Source organism: Carettochelys insculpta, chromosome 17 (genome assembly GCF_033958435.1).
Source record: "Carettochelys insculpta isolate YL-2023 chromosome 17, ASM3395843v1, whole genome shotgun sequence".
In the NCBI taxonomy this organism is placed as follows: domain Eukaryota; kingdom Metazoa; phylum Chordata; order Testudines; family Carettochelyidae; genus Carettochelys; species Carettochelys insculpta.
Genome location: NC_134153.1, coordinates 4,915,769 through 4,935,401, shown reverse-complemented (window position 1 = coordinate 4,935,401; position 19,633 = coordinate 4,915,769). Strand labels below are relative to the sequence as shown.

Below are 19,633 nucleotides of genomic sequence, written 5' to 3'. Positions count from 1 at the left end.
GTTTGCACAGCGCAGCTACAATGACATGATTATACGAGTGAAAATGCTCCTGAGCAATGTTCCCTCTATTTTTTTCCATTCATGGGAAGAATAAATGTTTATGCACACTGAGACGTGTGAATGTGCACCACCAATAGAAACAAAACCTGGTTATGGGCACTGTGCTAATCAGCTTGGCAGCATCTGAATTTCTCCTGGGCAGCCATACAAGCCATCTTCTGAGATGGACAGGCCCCTTATCCCACAAACACTGAATTTTTTGTTGTATCTTTGAGACATATTTCCTGGTAGCTTTTAACTAACCTCTCGTAATGGCTATTTTAAGATGGTATCTGACTTTCAAAATGCAGTAGGACTTTTAGGAATGTGTACATTCCAATGCCTTGTGGTAAATGTAGGTCAATAGAACCAAGGAGCCTTTGACTGAAATTATTGGTTTCACAGTCAGAGGTGTTTCAAAAAGAAGATTTTCCATTGGATTGTAAAATATCTTCCTACTGATATTTGTGCTGCTATAGCAGGTAAAAGTCATTCCTGGGATCCCTCATTTCTTTTACAAATATCAGATAATGATAGCCACAGGCTACACTAATTTTTCCCCCTTTGCAGCAAAACAGAAAACATCTCTTCTTTCACGGGCCGCATGCGCAGTTCTCTGCTTCGTCTTCTCCGCCTTAATTTTTTCTATTGTTCCCTTCTGTAGGTCCACAGCAAAGATAAAAAATACGTCTGCAAAGTGTGCAACCGAGTGTTCATGTCTGCTGCCAGCGTGGGAATTAAACATGGCTCCCGCCGCCACGGAGTATGTGCCGATTGCTCCGGTCGTGGCATACCAGGCCACTTAGATCAGAATGGAGCAGAAGGATCTCCCGATGAATTATACCCTGGTGAAGGGCAGTACATGGAAGATCCAGATGACATGAAAGTGGAGGGAGATGAAGAGATGGGGGATGATGATGATATAAAATGGAAAGATGATGTGGGAATTTCACAAGATGATGTGATTCTAGAAGATGACAAAGATGATGTCGACTCTCCAGAGGAGCAAGAGAACTCTGGAGAGAATGACAAGGATTTTACCTGGATTTCTTAGAGAGATGAGGAAGGTTTTGTTTTTAGTGGGAGGGTGGGAAGACAGAGTGTGCTGGGGCAAACTAAGTAGCCTTGTCGTCGTCCATTTGTGCAAAAGAGTTGTGGGTTTTTTTAAACAAACAAGTCCTGTATCTGTACCATTCATATATGGTATTACTGTCACTTTTGGTAGCTTCAGTTATATCACCTTCCCCTTCTCCCCCATGGAAACATATGTTTGTCTGTCTTTGCCTCTCTGTGGGAGCAAATCAGATTGCATGCAAGTGACTTATAGACTGAAGATGTGAGCAGTGAGAGGGAGAGACAGAGAGAGATTAGAAGACAGTGTAAAGCATGTGTTCCTCTTATGAACCTTCCTCGCCTTGAATTGAATAACAGGGAGGTTTTGTGTCCCAAAAAAGTTTTTTAAAGTTTGTTTGTTCTAAATTCACAAGCAGCAGAGACTGACTTACTAGTAGCATGTAAACAAAGTGTTCGAGGGTTTCTTCATATAACCCAAGCTTTCACACAAAGAATTAATTTAAATATTTAATTTTTTATTTATGTCTTTTTTACTGGAACCTATTAGCTCACACAGAAATTCAGGCTGCAGCCTCAAGAGCCCCTTTCATAACCTCATGTCTTAACTCCCTCATGGTCTGTCAGGTGAAGATCATTACATTCTTTGGGCCCTCTGGCATCTTAACCTGTATCCAGTTTTCCAACCGTTTTTAGTTACGTTGTGTGAAATGAGTGTTGGTGTTTCATAAGATTTGTTTGCTATAAAAGACTCATAGGCTGTGGCCACACTTGGCCAAAACTTCGAAATGGCCATGCAAATGGCCAAATCGAAGAATACTAATGAGGCGCTGAATTGAATATTCAGCGCTTCATTAGCATTCGCATGCTGCCGGCTGCGACATTTTGAAAGCACTGCTTTCGAGTGCATGCAGCTTGGCGCGGCTACACGGGGGTCCTTTCTGAAAGGACCCCGCACATTTCGAAATTCCCTTATTCCTCTCAGCTGAAGGGAATAAGGGGATTTTGAAATGTGTGGGGTCCTTTAAGGACCCTGTGTAGTCGCACTGAGACGTGCGCATTTGAAAGTAGTCCTTTAGCATGCTAATAAGGCGCTGAATAGTTAATTCAGCGCCTCATTAGTATTCTTCGATTTGACCATTTGCATGGCCATTTTGAAGTTTTGGCCGAGTATGGCCACAGCGTTTAATAGCCAATTGCTTGGTTAAGATGAATATGGTCACCTTTCCCCCTTTGGTGTCAACCAACTGTCTTTTTCATATTGACATGCAAATGTTAGTAAATTTCCTAGTCAGTTAACAAAATTAATATCAAATTGTGATAACTCAAGTAACAAGGGGAGAAATCCTGGCTCCAAAATCAAAGTATATCCTTCATCCATGCCAAGCTAAAACATTCCTACTTAATTTGTAGGTATTGTCTGTAAGTGTAATTGACTAATTAAAACTTCCTTTGTTTCAGCCAGGTTGGTTCCTTGTAAACCTTCCCTATTGGAGAACCAGATTTCTCCACTATATCATCTTCTCTTTCTTATTCAGTAGAGTTTACATGGGTGTGTTCCGAACAGTTCAGGTCATATTGGCCACTGCTGCCTTCCTGTGACATTTACATAAAAATCTCAGTGAAAGTGTCCTGCTCATAATGAAAGCTTACCCTTCTGCTTACTTTTAACCTGTTTGCTTTTGGTGCTTAAAAACAAACAAACAAAAGGCTGAAGAGCTCACTGTTTTCTTGCTGTGAAGCAGATTTTTATACAACCTGCATGATCATGGTGGTCTTGAAACCTGCCACAAATAAGGCCAAGAGGCAACCAGTTAAATCTAGGAAGCCAAATTATTAAAAGGTGCTATTTTTCCCCCAATTGTGGGAAAGGCAGTTTCTTCTGGGAAACCTTTTAAGTCCTTGTAGTGTAATTCTTTTTAAATGGAAAGCATGGTCCTACCCAGGAAATAGAATAAAAGCAGATTTTACTGTACAAAATCCCAGTAAACAAATCTTTAAGTATTTCAGCAATTAGGTGCCAGCACTCTCTTCCCAATGAAGTGTCCTCATTCAGAATCCTACCAACCTGGCACCCTATAATAGTTGAACCTTTAGGCATTGCTCTATTTGAAGGGTCATATCACCATTGTTAATGTATTTTATTCCTTTTCTCTATCATTGTCTTCAGTTTCCTGAGTAGAAAAAGAAACTCACCAATTTTCCCATGCATGTTTTCTTCCTCCCCAAACTTTGGTACTCCACTCAGCAGTTCGTACTTCCACATTGTGCATGAGCACCAGAATGGTTGCTGTACAAGTTTGGTACTGGTCAGTAATTTGGACAAATGTTTTTTCTAAGCCAATCCAAGTTCTAAAATCTATTGTTAGCTCAAATCAAAGCTTTGTTATTACTATCTATACAGCTGCTAATATTTAGGATTGGGAAAGTTACCCGACATATGTGGCAACCAGATTCTTTAAATAGTCAAGGAATTGAGTGGGAGGGTCATATAAAAACATTTTCATAAAACTGTAAACAGCTGCTTTTGCATATTAGCTTGTTGTTAAACCCTATTACTATGTTTAATCTCCCCCTCCTTCCCCATACACACTGTTTTAAGAATGGACCTTTATTTCCCTTTTTCTAAGTGCAAAAAACTGCAAAAGAAAAGAAAAAAAGCAAAACAGCAGTTGACCTCTCTGTGTTGATCATAAAACCAGGCCACTGTTTCACCTGACCGCTTTTGCTGATCAGATGTGCAGCCTGTGGATTTATTGCCAGTTATTCTGTAAATACTACTTTTTCCAAAACTTCCAGCAAACACTTGTTACATGTAGACAAATACATGTAGTACTTTAAAGATACCTGTGGCTTGGCTTTTTATATATTAAATCTGTTTTAAAATGGAGGAAGAAAACCCCTGAAATCACACACACAACCTTCAGTTTCTAAAACATTCCACTTCTTTCATCCACCCTGACTCCACTATACAAGTTTGCTAGAGAGAAACAAGAGTTGACTGTATCCCCACCTGCTTTTTGGGTAAACTTGATTTTGTATTAATATTTTGGGGTGCTTAGCTTTATTTTTGTTTTATTTGGAAATATTTTATATTGCTTTATTCTTTGCCTTTTTTACAGTGGACAGTAAGCCAAATGGCTTTCATAAATGTTTTCTACTAGTGCCACTTCTGTGCTCTTTAAAATGAAGATACAAAAAAAAACAAAAAACACCAAAACAAGAGAAACCCACAAAAAGCTAACTTGTTATATTAAAATTATGATATAGCACATGCATCTAGATTACTGACTTACACTAAATACATATATATACCAAATAAATCATTCTAATATGTGATATATACTTTTAAGTGCTTTGTTTTTGATGGAGGTGTGCAGATTTGGAAATTAATAGCCTTTCAGGAATTGCTTTTTAAACTTTCACACCCTCTAGGGGAGAGACCAGGGATTTTATTTTAAACAAAAAGTTGATTTTTAAAACAGGTGCTTTCAATCAAATGGAAGGGGGGCTCTTTATACAACTTTACCAGTTACTTCACTTTTATATGTTATAAACTTAAATTGGAAGCTGCACTGTGTTTAACTGCAGGGATAATTAAAAGAAAATTAAAAGAAATCAGAGATTTGAAAACAGGAAATTAAGCAGGGAAAGAGACTAACAATTTCCAGGTCCATCTTCAGACCCAATCCTGCAAAGCTGAAAGCAAACACATATCTTGTGCAGGTGCATAAGACTTTGTAAGTTTGGGGCAGTAGTTTAGAGTTTAGCAACTATATTTCACATTTTTCTCTATTCAGACACTTGTTTGTTTTGCTGCCTATACAAGTTTCTCTCTTTGCTCTTCTGTAAAGAAGTTCTGCCTAAATGTTGTTTTATCCAACACTAGCTCAAATAATCTTCAGCATTTTTTCTTATATTTCCCTTCAAGAGCTTTTATATTTTACTGTGGTTCCCTTTTTAAATTTCATTGTCTTAAGAAAAATAAAATGCAGATTTAGTTTCCAAAAAGAACTCCCTTAGAAATTTAAAAAAAAAAATTAAGATGTGATCTCAGTGGAAATGTTGTGGGTGATTTTTTTAAAACTTTTATATGTATTGTGTAATCACTGTACCCTGAATCTATTATTAGTCTCATCTTTTTATATATAAAATGCAGCCAGGACTACAAAACAGAATCTCAAACAAAGCTTTGCTAAGTTCTTGTGCAGTTCAGTGATTGAGAGCATTTCTTCAGTTTTATATACATGGTCTATGCAGCTCAGAATAAATACCTAAAGAATGCTACCTGATGCAGTAGGTTAGACCTTTGTATAATACTGCATTCAAAGCTTTCTTAAACAATACGGGGAACTTATGTTCTTGGCTTCTCCTTCCTATCAACCTTTTGTTTCTTTCAAAAATATCTTTTTAAATAATCCTAATTTATATATATTTGAATATTGTTTCTTTAATATATAAAGTTTAGAGTCACCACAAAAACCTCACAAAGATGCAGAATGATTTTGTAGAGACATGAGAAAGGGGACATGTCTCATGAAGGTTTTCAAAGTGACTGGCTCTTTTGAAAAATAGGAAAAGAAATATTTTCTTATCAAAAGGAAACCTACTTTAGCATTAGGTCCCATTTTATGTTTTGTATCTTGAACTATGCCTTTAAAATGTTCTGCAACTCCAAAGTGAAAATTGCATTCAGTTGAATTTTTATATATGTATGTGTGTGTGTGTGTGTGTGTGTGTGTATACTTTGGATTGTGTGTCAAACTTTTGTTCCTGACAAAGTTGTATATTTTGACTCTCCATTTGCAGTAGAGAGTTCCATCAGAACACTGCCATCTTTGGAATAGGAACCTCTGTGAAAAAAGATCCACCTTAATGCTTCCAATTTTGCACATCATCCTTTTAAAAAAAAACTCCAAGAAAATGCAAAAACTGGAATAGTTTGCAATATTATGAAAGATAATCTTATTTTAGCTCATTCTGTGACATGTGCAACTCTTAAGAAAGCCATACTTAATGGTTCTTTTTATTTTTAGATTCTATATTGTGTTTTGGATTTCTCCCTTTTTTAGAATTTCTGCATAGTAAGAGTGCTGTGTGTATGCTTTCATATATATTTATTTTTCAACATACTTTAAACCTGTCTACAAAAATAAAACTAAAAAATAACAAAACAAAAAAAAAAAAAAAACCACCCACACCCAGACAGTGTTTGAAGATTGTTGACTTTTTTTTTTGGCTGGGAATATTCTATATTATACTGACTTTATATTAATTATTATAAACCTGTGTTTGTATTGGAGATGTGTTTAATATTTTGGGGAGGTGGGGAGATTTTAGTAATCAGAAGTCAGTGAGAGAACATGACTGTGTGTTGTACTGATTTTCTGTAAATGTAGTTCAGGTAAAGATTACCTTTTTCTAGTTGATCTCACAGTTTGTCTGCTTAGGCATGCCAATGGTATGCCTATTGATTATGATTATTTTATGTGATGGGATTAGCTTAGAATACTTGCAAAATCAATCAGTTTCAATAAATTGGGAAATTGCTGCTAAAACCATTGTCTTGTTTTATTTCACACACTGATTAAAGATGTCCAGGAGTCCCATAATATCACTTGAGAGCATTTGGGTCAGAATCTTGAATGGCCTTGTCCCTTGTTAAATGCTTCCATAGAGAGCCACTGATGAAGCCCGCCTGAGCATCAAAACTATTCACTTTGGGCTAAAAGGGAATGGGGTGGTTGGGCATGTTAAGTATAGCTTATGCAGAAAGATTTCTACAGACGCATGTATCCCTTCTTGCTCAAGTTCCTTTTTCTGTTATCAATGGATCTGGAATCTGACTGAGCTTCTCTGGATGGAAGGTTTCTTTCAAATTTCTACATTTTGATGGACCTTTTCCGTAGGTGTTCTTTCTTAACAGAAAACTATTTTTCCTCATGCCTCATTGAAAAACTGTAATGGAAATTCCAGAGCTAGCTCCCTTGCTCATCTCCCTGCTGATGCAGGAATGTGTTTCCTTCTGTACATTTATGACTGTTTGACAAGTCTAGTTTTAAATATACCAAACAATGGAGCTTCCCTGCCTGGAGAAGCTGTTCTACCTCTTGGGGAGTTTTCCTTAATATCATTAAAGAAAAGGCCTCACTTTCTTCCTTCCATGTCATGACTCCAAGTGATGGCCTTTGGTACTATACTGAGCTAGGAGAGAAGGTTAGACAAAGTCTGGCTTTAAAACGTGCTTCATGTGCATGTATGGAGGGGAACGCCTACGACTTTTGTGTTATGCCCAGAGAATGCCTTTCTCAAACAGTGAGATCCCATACAAGGAGGGGCAGGAAAGAATGTCTCCACAAGGCCAAAAAATCAAAATGCAGGTCTCTGTGGGTGTGTCTACGCAGCAAAGTTATTTTGGAATAACAGTGGCTTGGTTTCTGTAGACTATCTCTGCACCAATCTACTATATCATCTACCCATTCTCTGTGGGGTCTGCCTCTCTTATTCCAACCATCCATTATGCTGAATACCAGGGTCTTGGTTTTCGTTCGTCATTCATTCTGCAGATATGCCCGAATAGCTGTAACTTGCATTGTATAACCTTCTGCGATAGGTTCTCTTTTGTTTGTATCTTCCTATATAATTCCACATTGGTGACCTTCTGCATCCATCCCATCCTTAGGATCTTTCTATAACAACTCCTCTCAAATGTCAATATCCTTCTCTTCAAATCTTTCATTATCACCTATGTGTCACATCCATACAATGTGCTGCTGAATAGACATTTTCAAGATGCTCAGTTTTATTCCTAAGCTAATCACTTTGCTTTTCCAGATCTTATCCATCACCTTCACACTCGCTTTCACTAGTCTAGTCACTGTTTCCTTCTTGCAATCTAGATCATACACGTTGTGCCCCAGAGACGTGAACTTCTCTACATTCTCTAGTTCAATCCCATCTACACTGATCTTCCTTCCTATTTCCTTATATCCAAGTATCGTTTAATTTTATCAGTGTTCACAATCAGTCTGTGCAACTTCCCTTTCTCATACAGCACCTGCACTGTTTTCATTAGCTTCTCCTCATCTTCCTCAATTACTATATCATCCGCGAACCTCAAGTTGTTATATCTCATCTCATGCACAGACATCCCTGCTACCTCTTCCTTGATCATGTCCGTCGCTCTCTGTAGGTGCGTGATGAAGATACTTGGAGATATCAGATCTCCTTGTCTCGTACCTCAACTCATTCTAAACCAACTTCCCATCTCTCTGCACATTCTCACCACTGCCTCTGCATTGTCACTGATATTCTTCAACAACCATATTCAGTCTGCTATTCACCCTGTACGACTACAACACCGCCCAAGTCACTTTCTGATCTATACTGTCAAATGCCTTCTGAAAATTGACAAAGCAAGTGTAGATGTTCTTCTATCAAGTTTTCTCCGCTATCAGTCTTAGTGCCAATATCTACTGAATGGCACTTGGGTCTTTCCTGAACCCCGCTTGCTCATCTGCTAGATGTTCTTCTAGCTACCTGTTCTCTTTGGGGCCCTTAAATGTAGTCTCCCAGCCAGGATTTCCCATGAGTTCTCCTTTCCCCTGAGAGGCCTGTCACCACATGGGTCAGGCCCCACTTGTAGTCACTGCACACGAGCCATGTCCTGCAGCACCATCTTGAAGCATCTAAAAACCAAGTGTCAGGCCTTGAACTTGAAATCTAAGGAACGCCAGAGGTAAGGGCACATGGTAGGCAGCCTCAGTCTGGCCCAATTGTATATATGCATTGTGGTGCAGAGTGTAATTAGGTGCTATTTTCCCTGCAGGGCCTCCTCTAGGGTAGGGGTTCTCAGCCTTTTTCTTTGAGACCCCTCAACGTGCTATAAAAACACAGCCCCCCTGTGGCACAATAGCTGGCTTTCTGCACATGAAAACCAGACCTAATGTAACAAGCAGGGCAAATGCCTGAGCCTTGTGCCATAGGGTCCTCTGCAAAGCTACACTGCTCAGGCTTCTGCATCAGCAGCCAGCCCAGTCTGCAACTCCATGCAGCAGGACTTCAGCTTTCTGCTCTGGGCCTCAGCAAGTCAAATGCTGGCCTGTAGGTGGCCCCCCAAAACCTGCTCACAGCCCCCCAGGGGCCTCGGATCCCTGGCTGAGAACCTCTAGTGGACAATACAAATGCAACAGGAGTCTGGGCAATTGTAAATCTAGTATTCCCCAAACTGTGGGCACCTGGCTTTGCAGCCTTAATGTTTTTCCTGTTGGTTTTGTGTGTGTGAGAAAGAGAGAGAAAGATGTAAGGCCTGTAGCCTGGAGTTCAGAGAGTAGGGAGCTTGCTGCTCCCATTATTGGTGAGCAGTGGAAGGAGTAACCCAGGGCTGCTTGAGAAGGCCAGATGGGCAGAAGTTCTATAGAGGATATATCTGTTAGTCTCTAAGGTGCTACAGGACTTCTTGTTTTTGAAGATACAGACTGACTGGCTACCTCTCTCATGCTTGTAGAGGTAAGTGCTCTCTTCTGCCATGTACTGTGAACAGGGAGAAGAGACTAAATTAGCTGGGTTATTTGCGTTTTTGTTATGCAAAATTTTGGTGGTTGTGGTGAAAATTAATTTGGTTTTGGGTGAAAGGATAATGAAGTGTTGTTACCTTTGCTGGCTGGCAGATGGCAAAAGAACTTCACCAAATGAGCCTGGCATGAGGAGCTACTCTAAGGGTGCATCTACACTTGCATTCCTCTTTCAAAAGAGGTATGCAAATGAGGTATAAATTTGCATATTTGGCACATTTGCATATTCTAATTTCAAAAGAGGCGCTTTCGAAAGAAGAAAGCCAGTGTAGACACTGCTCTTTCAAAAGTAAACCCATCTTCGAAAGAATCTTTCTTCCCTTTATTTAATGGGAAGAAGGATTCTTTCGAGGATGGGGTTTACTTTTGAAAAAGCAGCATCTACCTTGGCTTTCTTCTTTTGAAAGAAGCTCTTTTGAAATTAGGATATGCAAATGAGGCACCAAATATGTAAACTCTCATTTGCATTTTTGATTTACCTCATTTGCATGCCTCTTTTGACAGAGGAAGGCAAGTGTAGATGCACCCTAACGGTGTCCTCCAGCTGGTATGGTGGGAGTGAAATACAGCTATGTGCCTAAACAGGAAAGTTTGTTATAGTATTGAAATTGCTATAGTGGAGATAGGTGATGAAAATTCAGGATCAGATGGCATAGCACTTCCAATGGGTTTCAAATGGGTCTGCTGAAATCTGGCCAATGCTGACCATAGCCAATCAATTACTGGCAGAGAGCAGTGGAAGAAAGGGAAGGAGATAAAGATTGTTGCAAGGACTTTTTTGTTTTTGTTTTTTTTAAACCAGGTGTCACAGCTGCTTTTTGGTAACTTGGGTGAACTACTAAACATGCCATGAGGTGAATGGGTTGCTTTATACACATATGCTACTCTTCCAGAGTTGATTGATTTTTGTATCTCTTTTCCCTTGAATATAGTTCTCCATGTTTCATACTCAGACCGTATGCCTGTTAAAGATGCCCGAGGGTTTTCCCAGGTTTCAGGGGAACCCCTAGATATTTGAATCTGGCCATTTTTGCTGCTGACTAGTCCTGGCAGAAGAATTGCAGTAACAAAGTCTAGAATGAACTTTACCCTGTTTCACATCAGTACAATTACATGCACCAGTTCTCCTCCACTTTCTTACTTCTGGATTCTAAGCGTGGACTGGTGCCATGTAAAGCTGTTAAGCATCTTCTTGCACATTTAAAAAGTGGCAAGAAAAGGAAGTGACATACAGTGCCTGCCAGTCATGCTTTAAAATAAATCTGAATCTGGGTTTTGCCCATTCATTATTACTGGAAGTGTTTTCCCCCCGTACCAGCCACAGATGAAAAAGCAGACTCTAGCCCCATCTATGTGGACTACACACAGTACAGTAAACCCTCAATTTAACAGGTCCCGATTTAACAGATTTCCAAAATAATGGATGCTGTCTGCTCCCTCCCCTTCCCCCCCCAAGCCCAAATAAATGCCAGCGACTCGCCAGAGCTGCCATTGGGGCTGGAGGAGCCATGTGGGGGGGGGCTGTAGCAGGGTGTAGGAGCTCTCCCCTCCCCCCGCAGCCCCATGTGCATGGAACATGTCAGCCTCTGGCCACCACCTCCATGCAATGGCGCTGAACAGCAGCCGCAGTGTTGGAGGCTGCTGTCCGCTGGCAGGGTGGGGGCAGCAGCCGCACTCTGCCTTCCTGCAGGTGGCTCGGAGCTGGGGCTGGAGGACCCACAGAAGGTAGAAGGAGCCAGGCTGGCGAGCAGCTCCTCTTCCAGTAACTGGGGGAGAGAGCTGGAGGTGTGAGGGGAACAATGGGACAGGAGGGGAAGAGTAAGGGGGGTGGGGCAGAGGACGGGAGTGAGTGATGGGCTGGGAAGGTCAGTGCATCATCACACAGTATAACCATTCAGATTTAACAGACTTTAGGCATTAATGGACACCCCTTCCCCCCATTAGTCCATTAAATTGAGGGTTTATGGGAGATAAAATGGGCAAGAATCCACACAAGCTGAGTTGGTGACCTGACATTGAGATATCTGTTGCCACTGCAGCCTCTGGCTGGTGCAAGGTGGGCTGAGAACGAGGGAACCCCTTATGCTGCTGGAAGAGGCGGGAAAGACAAAGCTCCTACGTGGAAATGGGCCCAATATAATGCTCCTGGGTCTGTTGCATAGTGTTAGCTGCAGCCAGTGCACAGCTGGCTGGGGCTTTAGTCGGGGTACAGCTATATATGTGAAAGGGAACAAAGTCTAGGGCATGCCACATTACCAGGCCCATCTTACCTGGGCCCATGCCTAGCAGGACATTCACCCTCTCCTGTTCCTACTCAAGATAGGGCACCTGTCTTCCTTCTTGTCTAGCTACTCACCCGGCTGCTCGCACGCCATCTCCAGTGTCTGCTGTAAGCTGAGTGCTTTGACAGTTGCCCACAAGAGCTTCAGCTGCCACCCAGCAGAGCGCCGACAGCCACTCTCAGTGGGCAGCCTGTGCTTGTGTGGGTGGTGGAGGTCTGCACATGCCTTGGTGCTCATAAAATTTATTCTGCCCGGGGATGGAAAAAATTTGAGGGAACACTGGCCATGCCTGCTGCGGAGCAGTGGCCACAGACACACCTTTTACTGTAGGCAGGGGCACGTAGGGTGTGAGACAAGGGCAGGATGACGTTCACTCCAGCACCCCCCATTTACTCTCACAAAGCCTGGGCAGGGTCCTGTTCACCAGCATCGTGCCAATTGAGTACGGGGACCTTAGTTTCCCAAACGGCCAAGCAAACACAGCTGCAGGATAGCCTCTGGGGCCTCCCTCAATCTCTCACCCCACAACGTAAGCCCCACCTGCTACCTGCCTTGCCTCCTACCTTCTTGGGTCTGGGCTAAGCACAGAGAGAGAGAGACTGAGTGTGTCTCTCCCATGTATGTGTGGCAGCCATGAGGCCCTTCCCTGACCCCCGCTTGCTTGAGAGCCCCCCCCCCGCCCATGTCTGTCTCTCTCTCTCACACACACACGACCTCTCCCACCTGTGCAGGGCTGGGGGGGGGTTAACAGCTTACCCCCCCCACGTGCCCCTCCCAAGGCCCCATCCTGGTGGGCTGCACCTCCCCCTTTTTTAGCGGGGGGCAAACCTGTGCAGCGGGCCAGTTTGCATGTGCTGCCTGGACAAATACGGCAAGCCGGCCTGGGCGTAAATAAAAGGCCCGGCCCGGCCAAAATGGCCCCGCTGGCGGCGGGGGGTGTGGGTGGATGGGTGTGTGTCTCTGGGCGGTTGGCGCTGTGCCCTCGTGGCGGCTTGCGCTGCGGTGCAGGAGCACAGTGGGGCCAGGCCGCCTGCCACCCCCCCCCACCCCTTCCCCGGCCTCCCGCGGGGGGGGGCGGGGCACGCTGCTGCAGCACCGCATGACAAGCAGCAGGAGGCGCCCGTGCTCCACCTTGCCCCGCAGCCATAGCACCGGGGCGGAGGGGAGGGGCCGCCTATGGCGGGGGCCGCCTCGCCCTGGCGCGTGCTCGCTGCAAGCCGGGCCCGGTGGGCGGGGTGTGTGTGTGTGTTAGGGCAGCACTAGCGGTTGGGGTGGGGGTGGGGGGACGCACCGCGCGCAGGCAGCACTAGCGGTTTGGGGGGGGGGGGGGGATAGCGAACCGAACACCCGGGTGCCGCCTTTTCTGCTAAGCCCCGCCCCGCCCTCCGGCCGCTGTTGAATCAACAACACGGCGCGCCCCGGCCCTGCTGCGTTTGCCGCGCCTGGGCGGCGCTTGGGGGTCTGGGGCGGGGCGCACAGGCCTGGCAGTGGGCGGTGGGTGCGGGGGCGCTGAGCTGAGGCACAGCGTTGGGGGTGCAGGGCGAGCGCTCTGGCTGGGGCGGGGGTGGGGGGCGCTGGGGTGGGGGCCGAGGCTGAGGGTCCCTGGTCAGGGCTGGGGCGTCAAGCGCCAGGCGACGCGGCCTTCAGCTGCCTCGCGGAAGCCGCTGGCCAGGCCGCCGTGCCGGTCCGTACCCGCAGGGGCTGGTCGTGCAGCCGCTCGCCGGCTCTGGGTCCCTGCCAGTGGGCTTTGCAGCACCAGCCGTGGGCGTGGGGGCAGCGCATGGCGCCTCCCCGGCCAAGCCTGTGCCCCAGGGCCATAGGGCCAGGCCAGCCGCTTGCGGGCGTGGCAGGAGGCTTGTCTTAGCTCTGCTGCACCACGGCATGGACGCAACAGCCCCGCTCCAACCACCCGCTGGGCCTCACCCCCTCCGCATCGCTGCTGCTGGCACCCAGGTGGGCTGAGGTGGGGGGGGGGGGGGGGTTTGAGGAGCTGTGTAACGGCCTGTCTGGTTAAAGGGGCAATGGGCGAGACCGCTGCCCCCCCAGAGCCTTGTGCTGCTGTTCAGCGGGTGCCAACGCCGAGCCTTCTGCAAAACCCCTTCACCTCAAGCTTGCAGGATTGAGCTGCCTGGGGCAGGAGCAAGGAGCAGGCTGGGGCGACCTTTACCAGTGTGCCCCTGGCAGGCAGCAGCAGGGCTGTATGTTGTGTGCACCCCACGGGCTGAGCTGAAGCTGACTCTCCTTTAGCCAACGCAGCAGGGGCCTGGCCTTGTGCAGGAGAGGCTCTGTTCTGCCACGAGGGAGCTGCCGCCTGGCACACAGGCATCTCAGGTGAATGTGGACTTGCAGCACTGGAAGCTGGGCTGCTATTGTTGCTCATTAGCCTTTAGCTGGGACCCCGCTGCCCAGTCTGTTATGTGGTGGGGCAACAGTTGCATTTGAGTAAGAACAGGTGTTCTCTAACTGCTCCCACTCATGGGTGAACCCCTGGAGAGCTGCCCCAGCCCAGGCTCCTCTTCCTTGTTCCCAGCTGCAGCAATAGCTAAGAACACAGACACTTGACCAGGGCTACTTCTTCATAGCCAGCCCCATAATTACACATTCAGAGGTGAAGGACCTTGAAGGCTCTGAGGTGGTTTCAGGCCAGAGAAAACCCTGCCAGTGAGAATTTGAGCTTAGGGGGTGTTTCTACACCTGCCCCCGGCAGAATATGGTCACCTTGCACCCTGTCAAGGCACCACAACTGGTGGGAGCTGGAGGTAGGGTGTGGTTGTGACCAATGGGGAAAGCTTAAAGCCCATGAGCTACTCCAGCAGTGTGTTGCTGGCAACATGTGCACGTTTCACCAGTACAAGCAGCATCCACACCAAGAGCATGTGGCCTGTACCACATATCACTCCAGCTATGCAGGCACAGGGCTCCTCATCAGCTGGGCCCAGGCCTCAGGCTTGGGGCAGTCAGCTGCAAACTGATCAGCTGCATGTGACCCAGTGGCCTGGCTGCACCTTTCCAGCAGGTGAAAGGCCCCTGCTCGATGGAAGCTCCAACAGGTCAGAGAGCAAATCCCATTTGTTCCCACCCAAGTCCCATCTTCCTTGGGAATGCAAGGGGGTGATATGGCTGAAGCCAGCTCTGCAGCAGGGGAGCTGGAAACCCCTGCCGCAAGAGCCCATGGGGGCAAGTTTCTTTATCCCAGGGGCACTTGGTTCAGTGCTTCTCAACCTTTTCGATACCAGGGACTGGCTTGCTGCCTTCCTACACTGTGAGAGTAACGTCAGGGACGCATGCTGGGATGTTGCCCCATTGAGATGCATGGCTGTTGAGCACGAGGCAGCTCCAAGCCACTTGTTGGTTCAGCCCTCTGGTGGTGGCTCCATGCAGGAGTTCACAATGGCAAGCTGCCAAAGTCACTCCATTGGCAGAAGGAATAGACAGCACCCATCCAGGAAGGTACGTATGTGCCTGCCTAACTTCAAGCACAGAAGCAATCAAATCGTATGTTCCACTACCACCTTGTGAGCAAATGAGGATGGGTCATTTCCCAACTCCCAGCAGCCCAAGGGCACTGCCCTACAATCCAGCAGCCATCACTTCAGCTTGGCCCCTTAACCCAACTTCTCCCCCCGAGCCAGGCACAAAAGGCAGACAAGTGTAGAGCCATCTGAAAAACACAAATCTTTTATTTCTCTTCTGTCTCTGACAAACCCCCTCTTCCATTGGCACACGATTCCAGGCACGAGAGACCTGAGCGAAGCATACACGCGACAGACCTTCAACCCCGATTCTACTTGCAAAATCCAGGGCGAGAGAGTTTTAAAAAGCGGCAGCCCCACCCGCGGCTGCCCCAGTCACGCCCACCCTGCCGCTGCCACTCCTTGGGTCACCGAGTGCAAGTTTCTGGGCTGGTTTTGTACATTCTAGACCAGCTAAGTCCACTTGTTCACTTTTATGTAAACGGCCCTTTTCACAAACGCTTTCACACATCCATTTTCCTTTTCAAGGCGCTTTGGAATGTTTGGCTTCCTTACTCACTCTCTGCCTAGCCTGGGGTTCCCAAAGGCCAAGCTTCCTCTTTGGCTGCACGGAGCCAGGAAGTGGGGCTGGTTTGCACAGTGGCAAGAGAGCCAGCTTAGCCTCTTACTGCCACCCCACCCACCTGAGCTAAGCCTAGTGCACATCCCCCAACCTGAGCCGGGCCTGGGAGCCCCAGCAGTGGTAGGATCACAGGCTCTGACAACTGCTACTCATTTTTGCTTTTCCTCCACTCTGAAGAGCTCCAGGTAGGACTGACTAGGCTGAAGGGCTTCTACAAAGTGCATGATCATGCCTTCTCCTTTGCCAAGTGGGCACCAGGAGACCTGGTGCTTTCTGCCCTCTATGGAAGGAAGTGCCAGCTCAGCTAACGCATGGGCACTGGTGCATTCTCCCACTGCAAAGCAGCTGTCTGCCAGGGCACTGGGGCTAGTCTGCAATGACAAGATGAGCCTCAATGCCACTTACCAGCCATGGACAAGACAGGTAAAGAGGACTAGAGAAAGAGCTGGTCCGACAGTCCAGTTCCTGCCCAAGCTTTGTGTTATCAGCCAGGATCTCAGGAAACTAGAGGAACCCGCGAGGGCCAGAAAAGGGAGAGCAAATTGACATGAAGGGACCCCATCCCAACCCTGCTTCAGTGCAGCTGCAAAAAGCATCAGTACCTATTGCAATCCCTAGTGCACAAACCTGCCGGAGCCCCACAAGGTCAGAGCAATGTCTAACATCAAAGAGCCCGGGGCCTGGGGGGGACACCCTAGCTACATTCATTGGCTGATGACCAGCAAGTTCACAGGGCAGAATGAAATTCACTTCCAGGGAAGGGGATGGCTCAACCATGTCTATGCAAGACAGGAATCGGGGCATTCAGAGCGCGGCTTGGATGTAGCACATTTTTGGTCCACCCAAATATCAATTATGTAGTCCCTGTTCATCCGGCTTTCCATCAGCAAAGAAGGGTGCCATGGTGCCAGAACACACAGCTCAGTCACTGTCCCTACATTTACCTGCCCCTGCTGCACCAAGAGGCAGGCAGCACCTGCATGAGCAGCCACAGCCCAGTTAGAACCGGTCATGAGTCCCTACAGGACAGGGGGCGAGTGGCCGATCTCTGGGGCAGGGGTGGCATTGCTAGTGAAAGCCACTCCGCACAGTGAGGGTGTGGCAGGCGCAGTCCCTTGCACCTTCCACGGCCAGGCAGGTCGCGTTGCATCAAGTGATGGGCTCAGCCTCTGACGAAGGCACCAGGTTTGGGCCTGCAGCCACAATGCCCCCAACAGGCGTTTGAACCCAGTGCAGCGACAAAGAGAAAAAGGCAGCCAGGGCTGAAATGCTGCCCCCCAATCCCACCCACAGCCCTGCCAGCAGGGCCCCACTGCCACTTGATACTGACAGAGCCTGCATTGATGGAGCGAGGAACACCATGGGGACAGCACCCTGCAGAGAGGTCTTCCTACCTGGCGGCCAAGAGGCGCTCTTCTCCGCTTAAGAGCACGACGGACAGACCCCTCTCCCTCCAGCCTGGGCCATCTTACCCCGGGGACCATTCCTGTGCTCAGCACGTGACCTGTGGACGGGAACATTTCTACCACTTCCCCGAGAGCCTATTGCTGGCCTCCAGTGGATGAACCTGCCAGCCATCTTACAGACCCCACCAGAGATGCAGCCGGCTGCTTCTGAGCCCCTGGCCAGCAGCTGGGGATATCAGATTGTCCATCGCAGAGACCTGCGGTACACTGAGACTGCAACGCTGCCCAAACCATCAGCAAGCTCCCCAACCCACCCATGCCAGGAGAAGCTCCCGTGTATTGCAGTGCCAGGGACCCATTCTGCTTCCCTGGGTGGCTGTAGCCAAGCTGCTCTTGTGGTCTGCAGGAGCAGGAGCTGAGCTTTAAGGGAGGAGGGTCCTGGGAACACATTGGGAGGTTTGGCACAAAAGGGGCTTAATATGCTCACTAAAGCCTTTAAAAACTCCAGGCACAGTAGCACCAACCCTGCTTGGCCAGCCTCTGCCCAGGGCCTGTGCTTTTCCCCTGTGCCCTGAGCTGCAAGAGGTGCTCCCTGCCCCGTCCCCACTCACTTTGCCCCAGGGAAATCGCAGTGCAAATCTGCTGTCTTTAAAAAAAAAAAAAAAAAAAAAAAAAAGAGTTGTGTGCTGGTGAGCAGGGACAGCCCGGACTCCCCTGTGTACCCTCAGAATGGGTACACGGCTGCCAGGGTGCACGTCCTCTGCCCCCACCCCGTAGCAATGGTGGAACAAGGGATGAATACAGACCCAAGAAGCTTGAGAAGGATGAGAAATGTTCACAAGGAAGAATGCTTCGAACACCGGAGCAGAGAACGATCTAGCAGCGAGTGCAGGCAACATTCCCTACCGCTGTGCTGGGATATGGCTCCCTTAGCACTGAGAGCTTTCCTCGCCCTCTCCCCAGCCACTCTGCTGCCTGCCCGGCACCCAGCTCCAGGTTACCTGGTTCTGAGCAAGGACACTGGAGCTAGCCAAAGAGGGAGCCTCTGGCCAGGGGTTACAGCTAGGCTAAATCAGGGGAAGGTCTGACCCTGCTCTCTTCTCTGGAGGGCTTTCAAATGCTGGACAATGCGGGAGCTTCCTACAATCCTGTGCAAGGGCCATTCTGCCTGATCAGCTGATAAATACAGCACGCACCAGCTGGATCTGGGTTTGCAGTCCACCTCCCCATCCCTGGAAGGCTCCAGCATGAGCCCATGGCTAGTTAGAAACCCCCCTCCCTATAAACCCACCGTGCCTTTCCCGTTCCCATAAAGGGAAGAGATGGGGTGCCCCAACCAGCACAGTGCAGGCAGCATCCCACTATGCCCCAAGGCTTCAGCCAACAGGAGGCCCAGGAAGGACACCAGAACCAGAGCTCCTTCCTTCCCAGCCAGTCATACAGCTTTAACATGCATCCAAGATTCCAATCTAGAGCTCTGGGGACCTGAGGCTAAAGGTTGCTCACCGAGCCAGGAAAGCAAGAATCATTGGCCCAAGCTGCACTGAGCAGACCCCGCAAACAACCCGGGACAGCAACAGCTGAACCAGTCGCAGGTCAGGAGAGAGCTGCGGATGCTGAAGTCTCGCTGGCTGTCTCAGGAAATTCAGGGGCAAGTACAAGATTGCGGCAGTTCTGAAATCAGTGTCCCAGCACTAGGCTGTCCGAGCCCTGCCCTCTAACTGCTGCACGGCAGAGCTGGCCAAAGTTCCAAGCAAGTTTTCAGCAACAGAATTCAGCAATGGGAAAAACGCCACTGAACATTCAGAGGACCACTGAAGTGCCGTGAAAAATTATCAGGATTGTTACTGTGATTTGTTACTTAAAAATAAACCAAACCCCAGTTTGATCATATGGGCAGCTAGAGAGTTGTCAGGCTAGGAATTCCCACAGGTCATTTCTCCTCCCCGCCAAAACCTCTCGTCCCCCCTTCCCCTACACACCCCTCAGCCCCCAGAAGGCCAGGAATCACTGGGGTTTGGACCTCTGCCCATTGCTCAGACACCAATATTACTGGTGGGGGAGGAGTTCTTTTAAATTGTTTTAAACACACCCAGACAGGGCAGATGATACACCCAAAATCCATGCAGGATGGAAACCAGGCCACGGAATTCCCCCATGGAGTCCG

General features: G+C 47.6%; 1 protein-coding gene across 1 annotated transcript in view; it reads left to right on the top strand.

The window, feature by feature from the left end:
- Window positions 1–6,304, top strand: part of ZBTB46 (zinc finger and BTB domain containing 46) — a 127,493-nt gene extending 121,189 nt beyond the window's left edge. Inside the window, exon 7 of the mRNA XM_075011379.1 lies at window positions 704–6,304. Coding sequence (XP_074867480.1) covers window positions 704–1,093 — 390 coding nt within the window. The 3' untranslated portion in view covers window positions 1,094–6,304. The remainder of the gene's footprint in view (window positions 1–703) is intronic.
- Window positions 6,305–19,633: the final 13,329 nt, after the last annotated feature.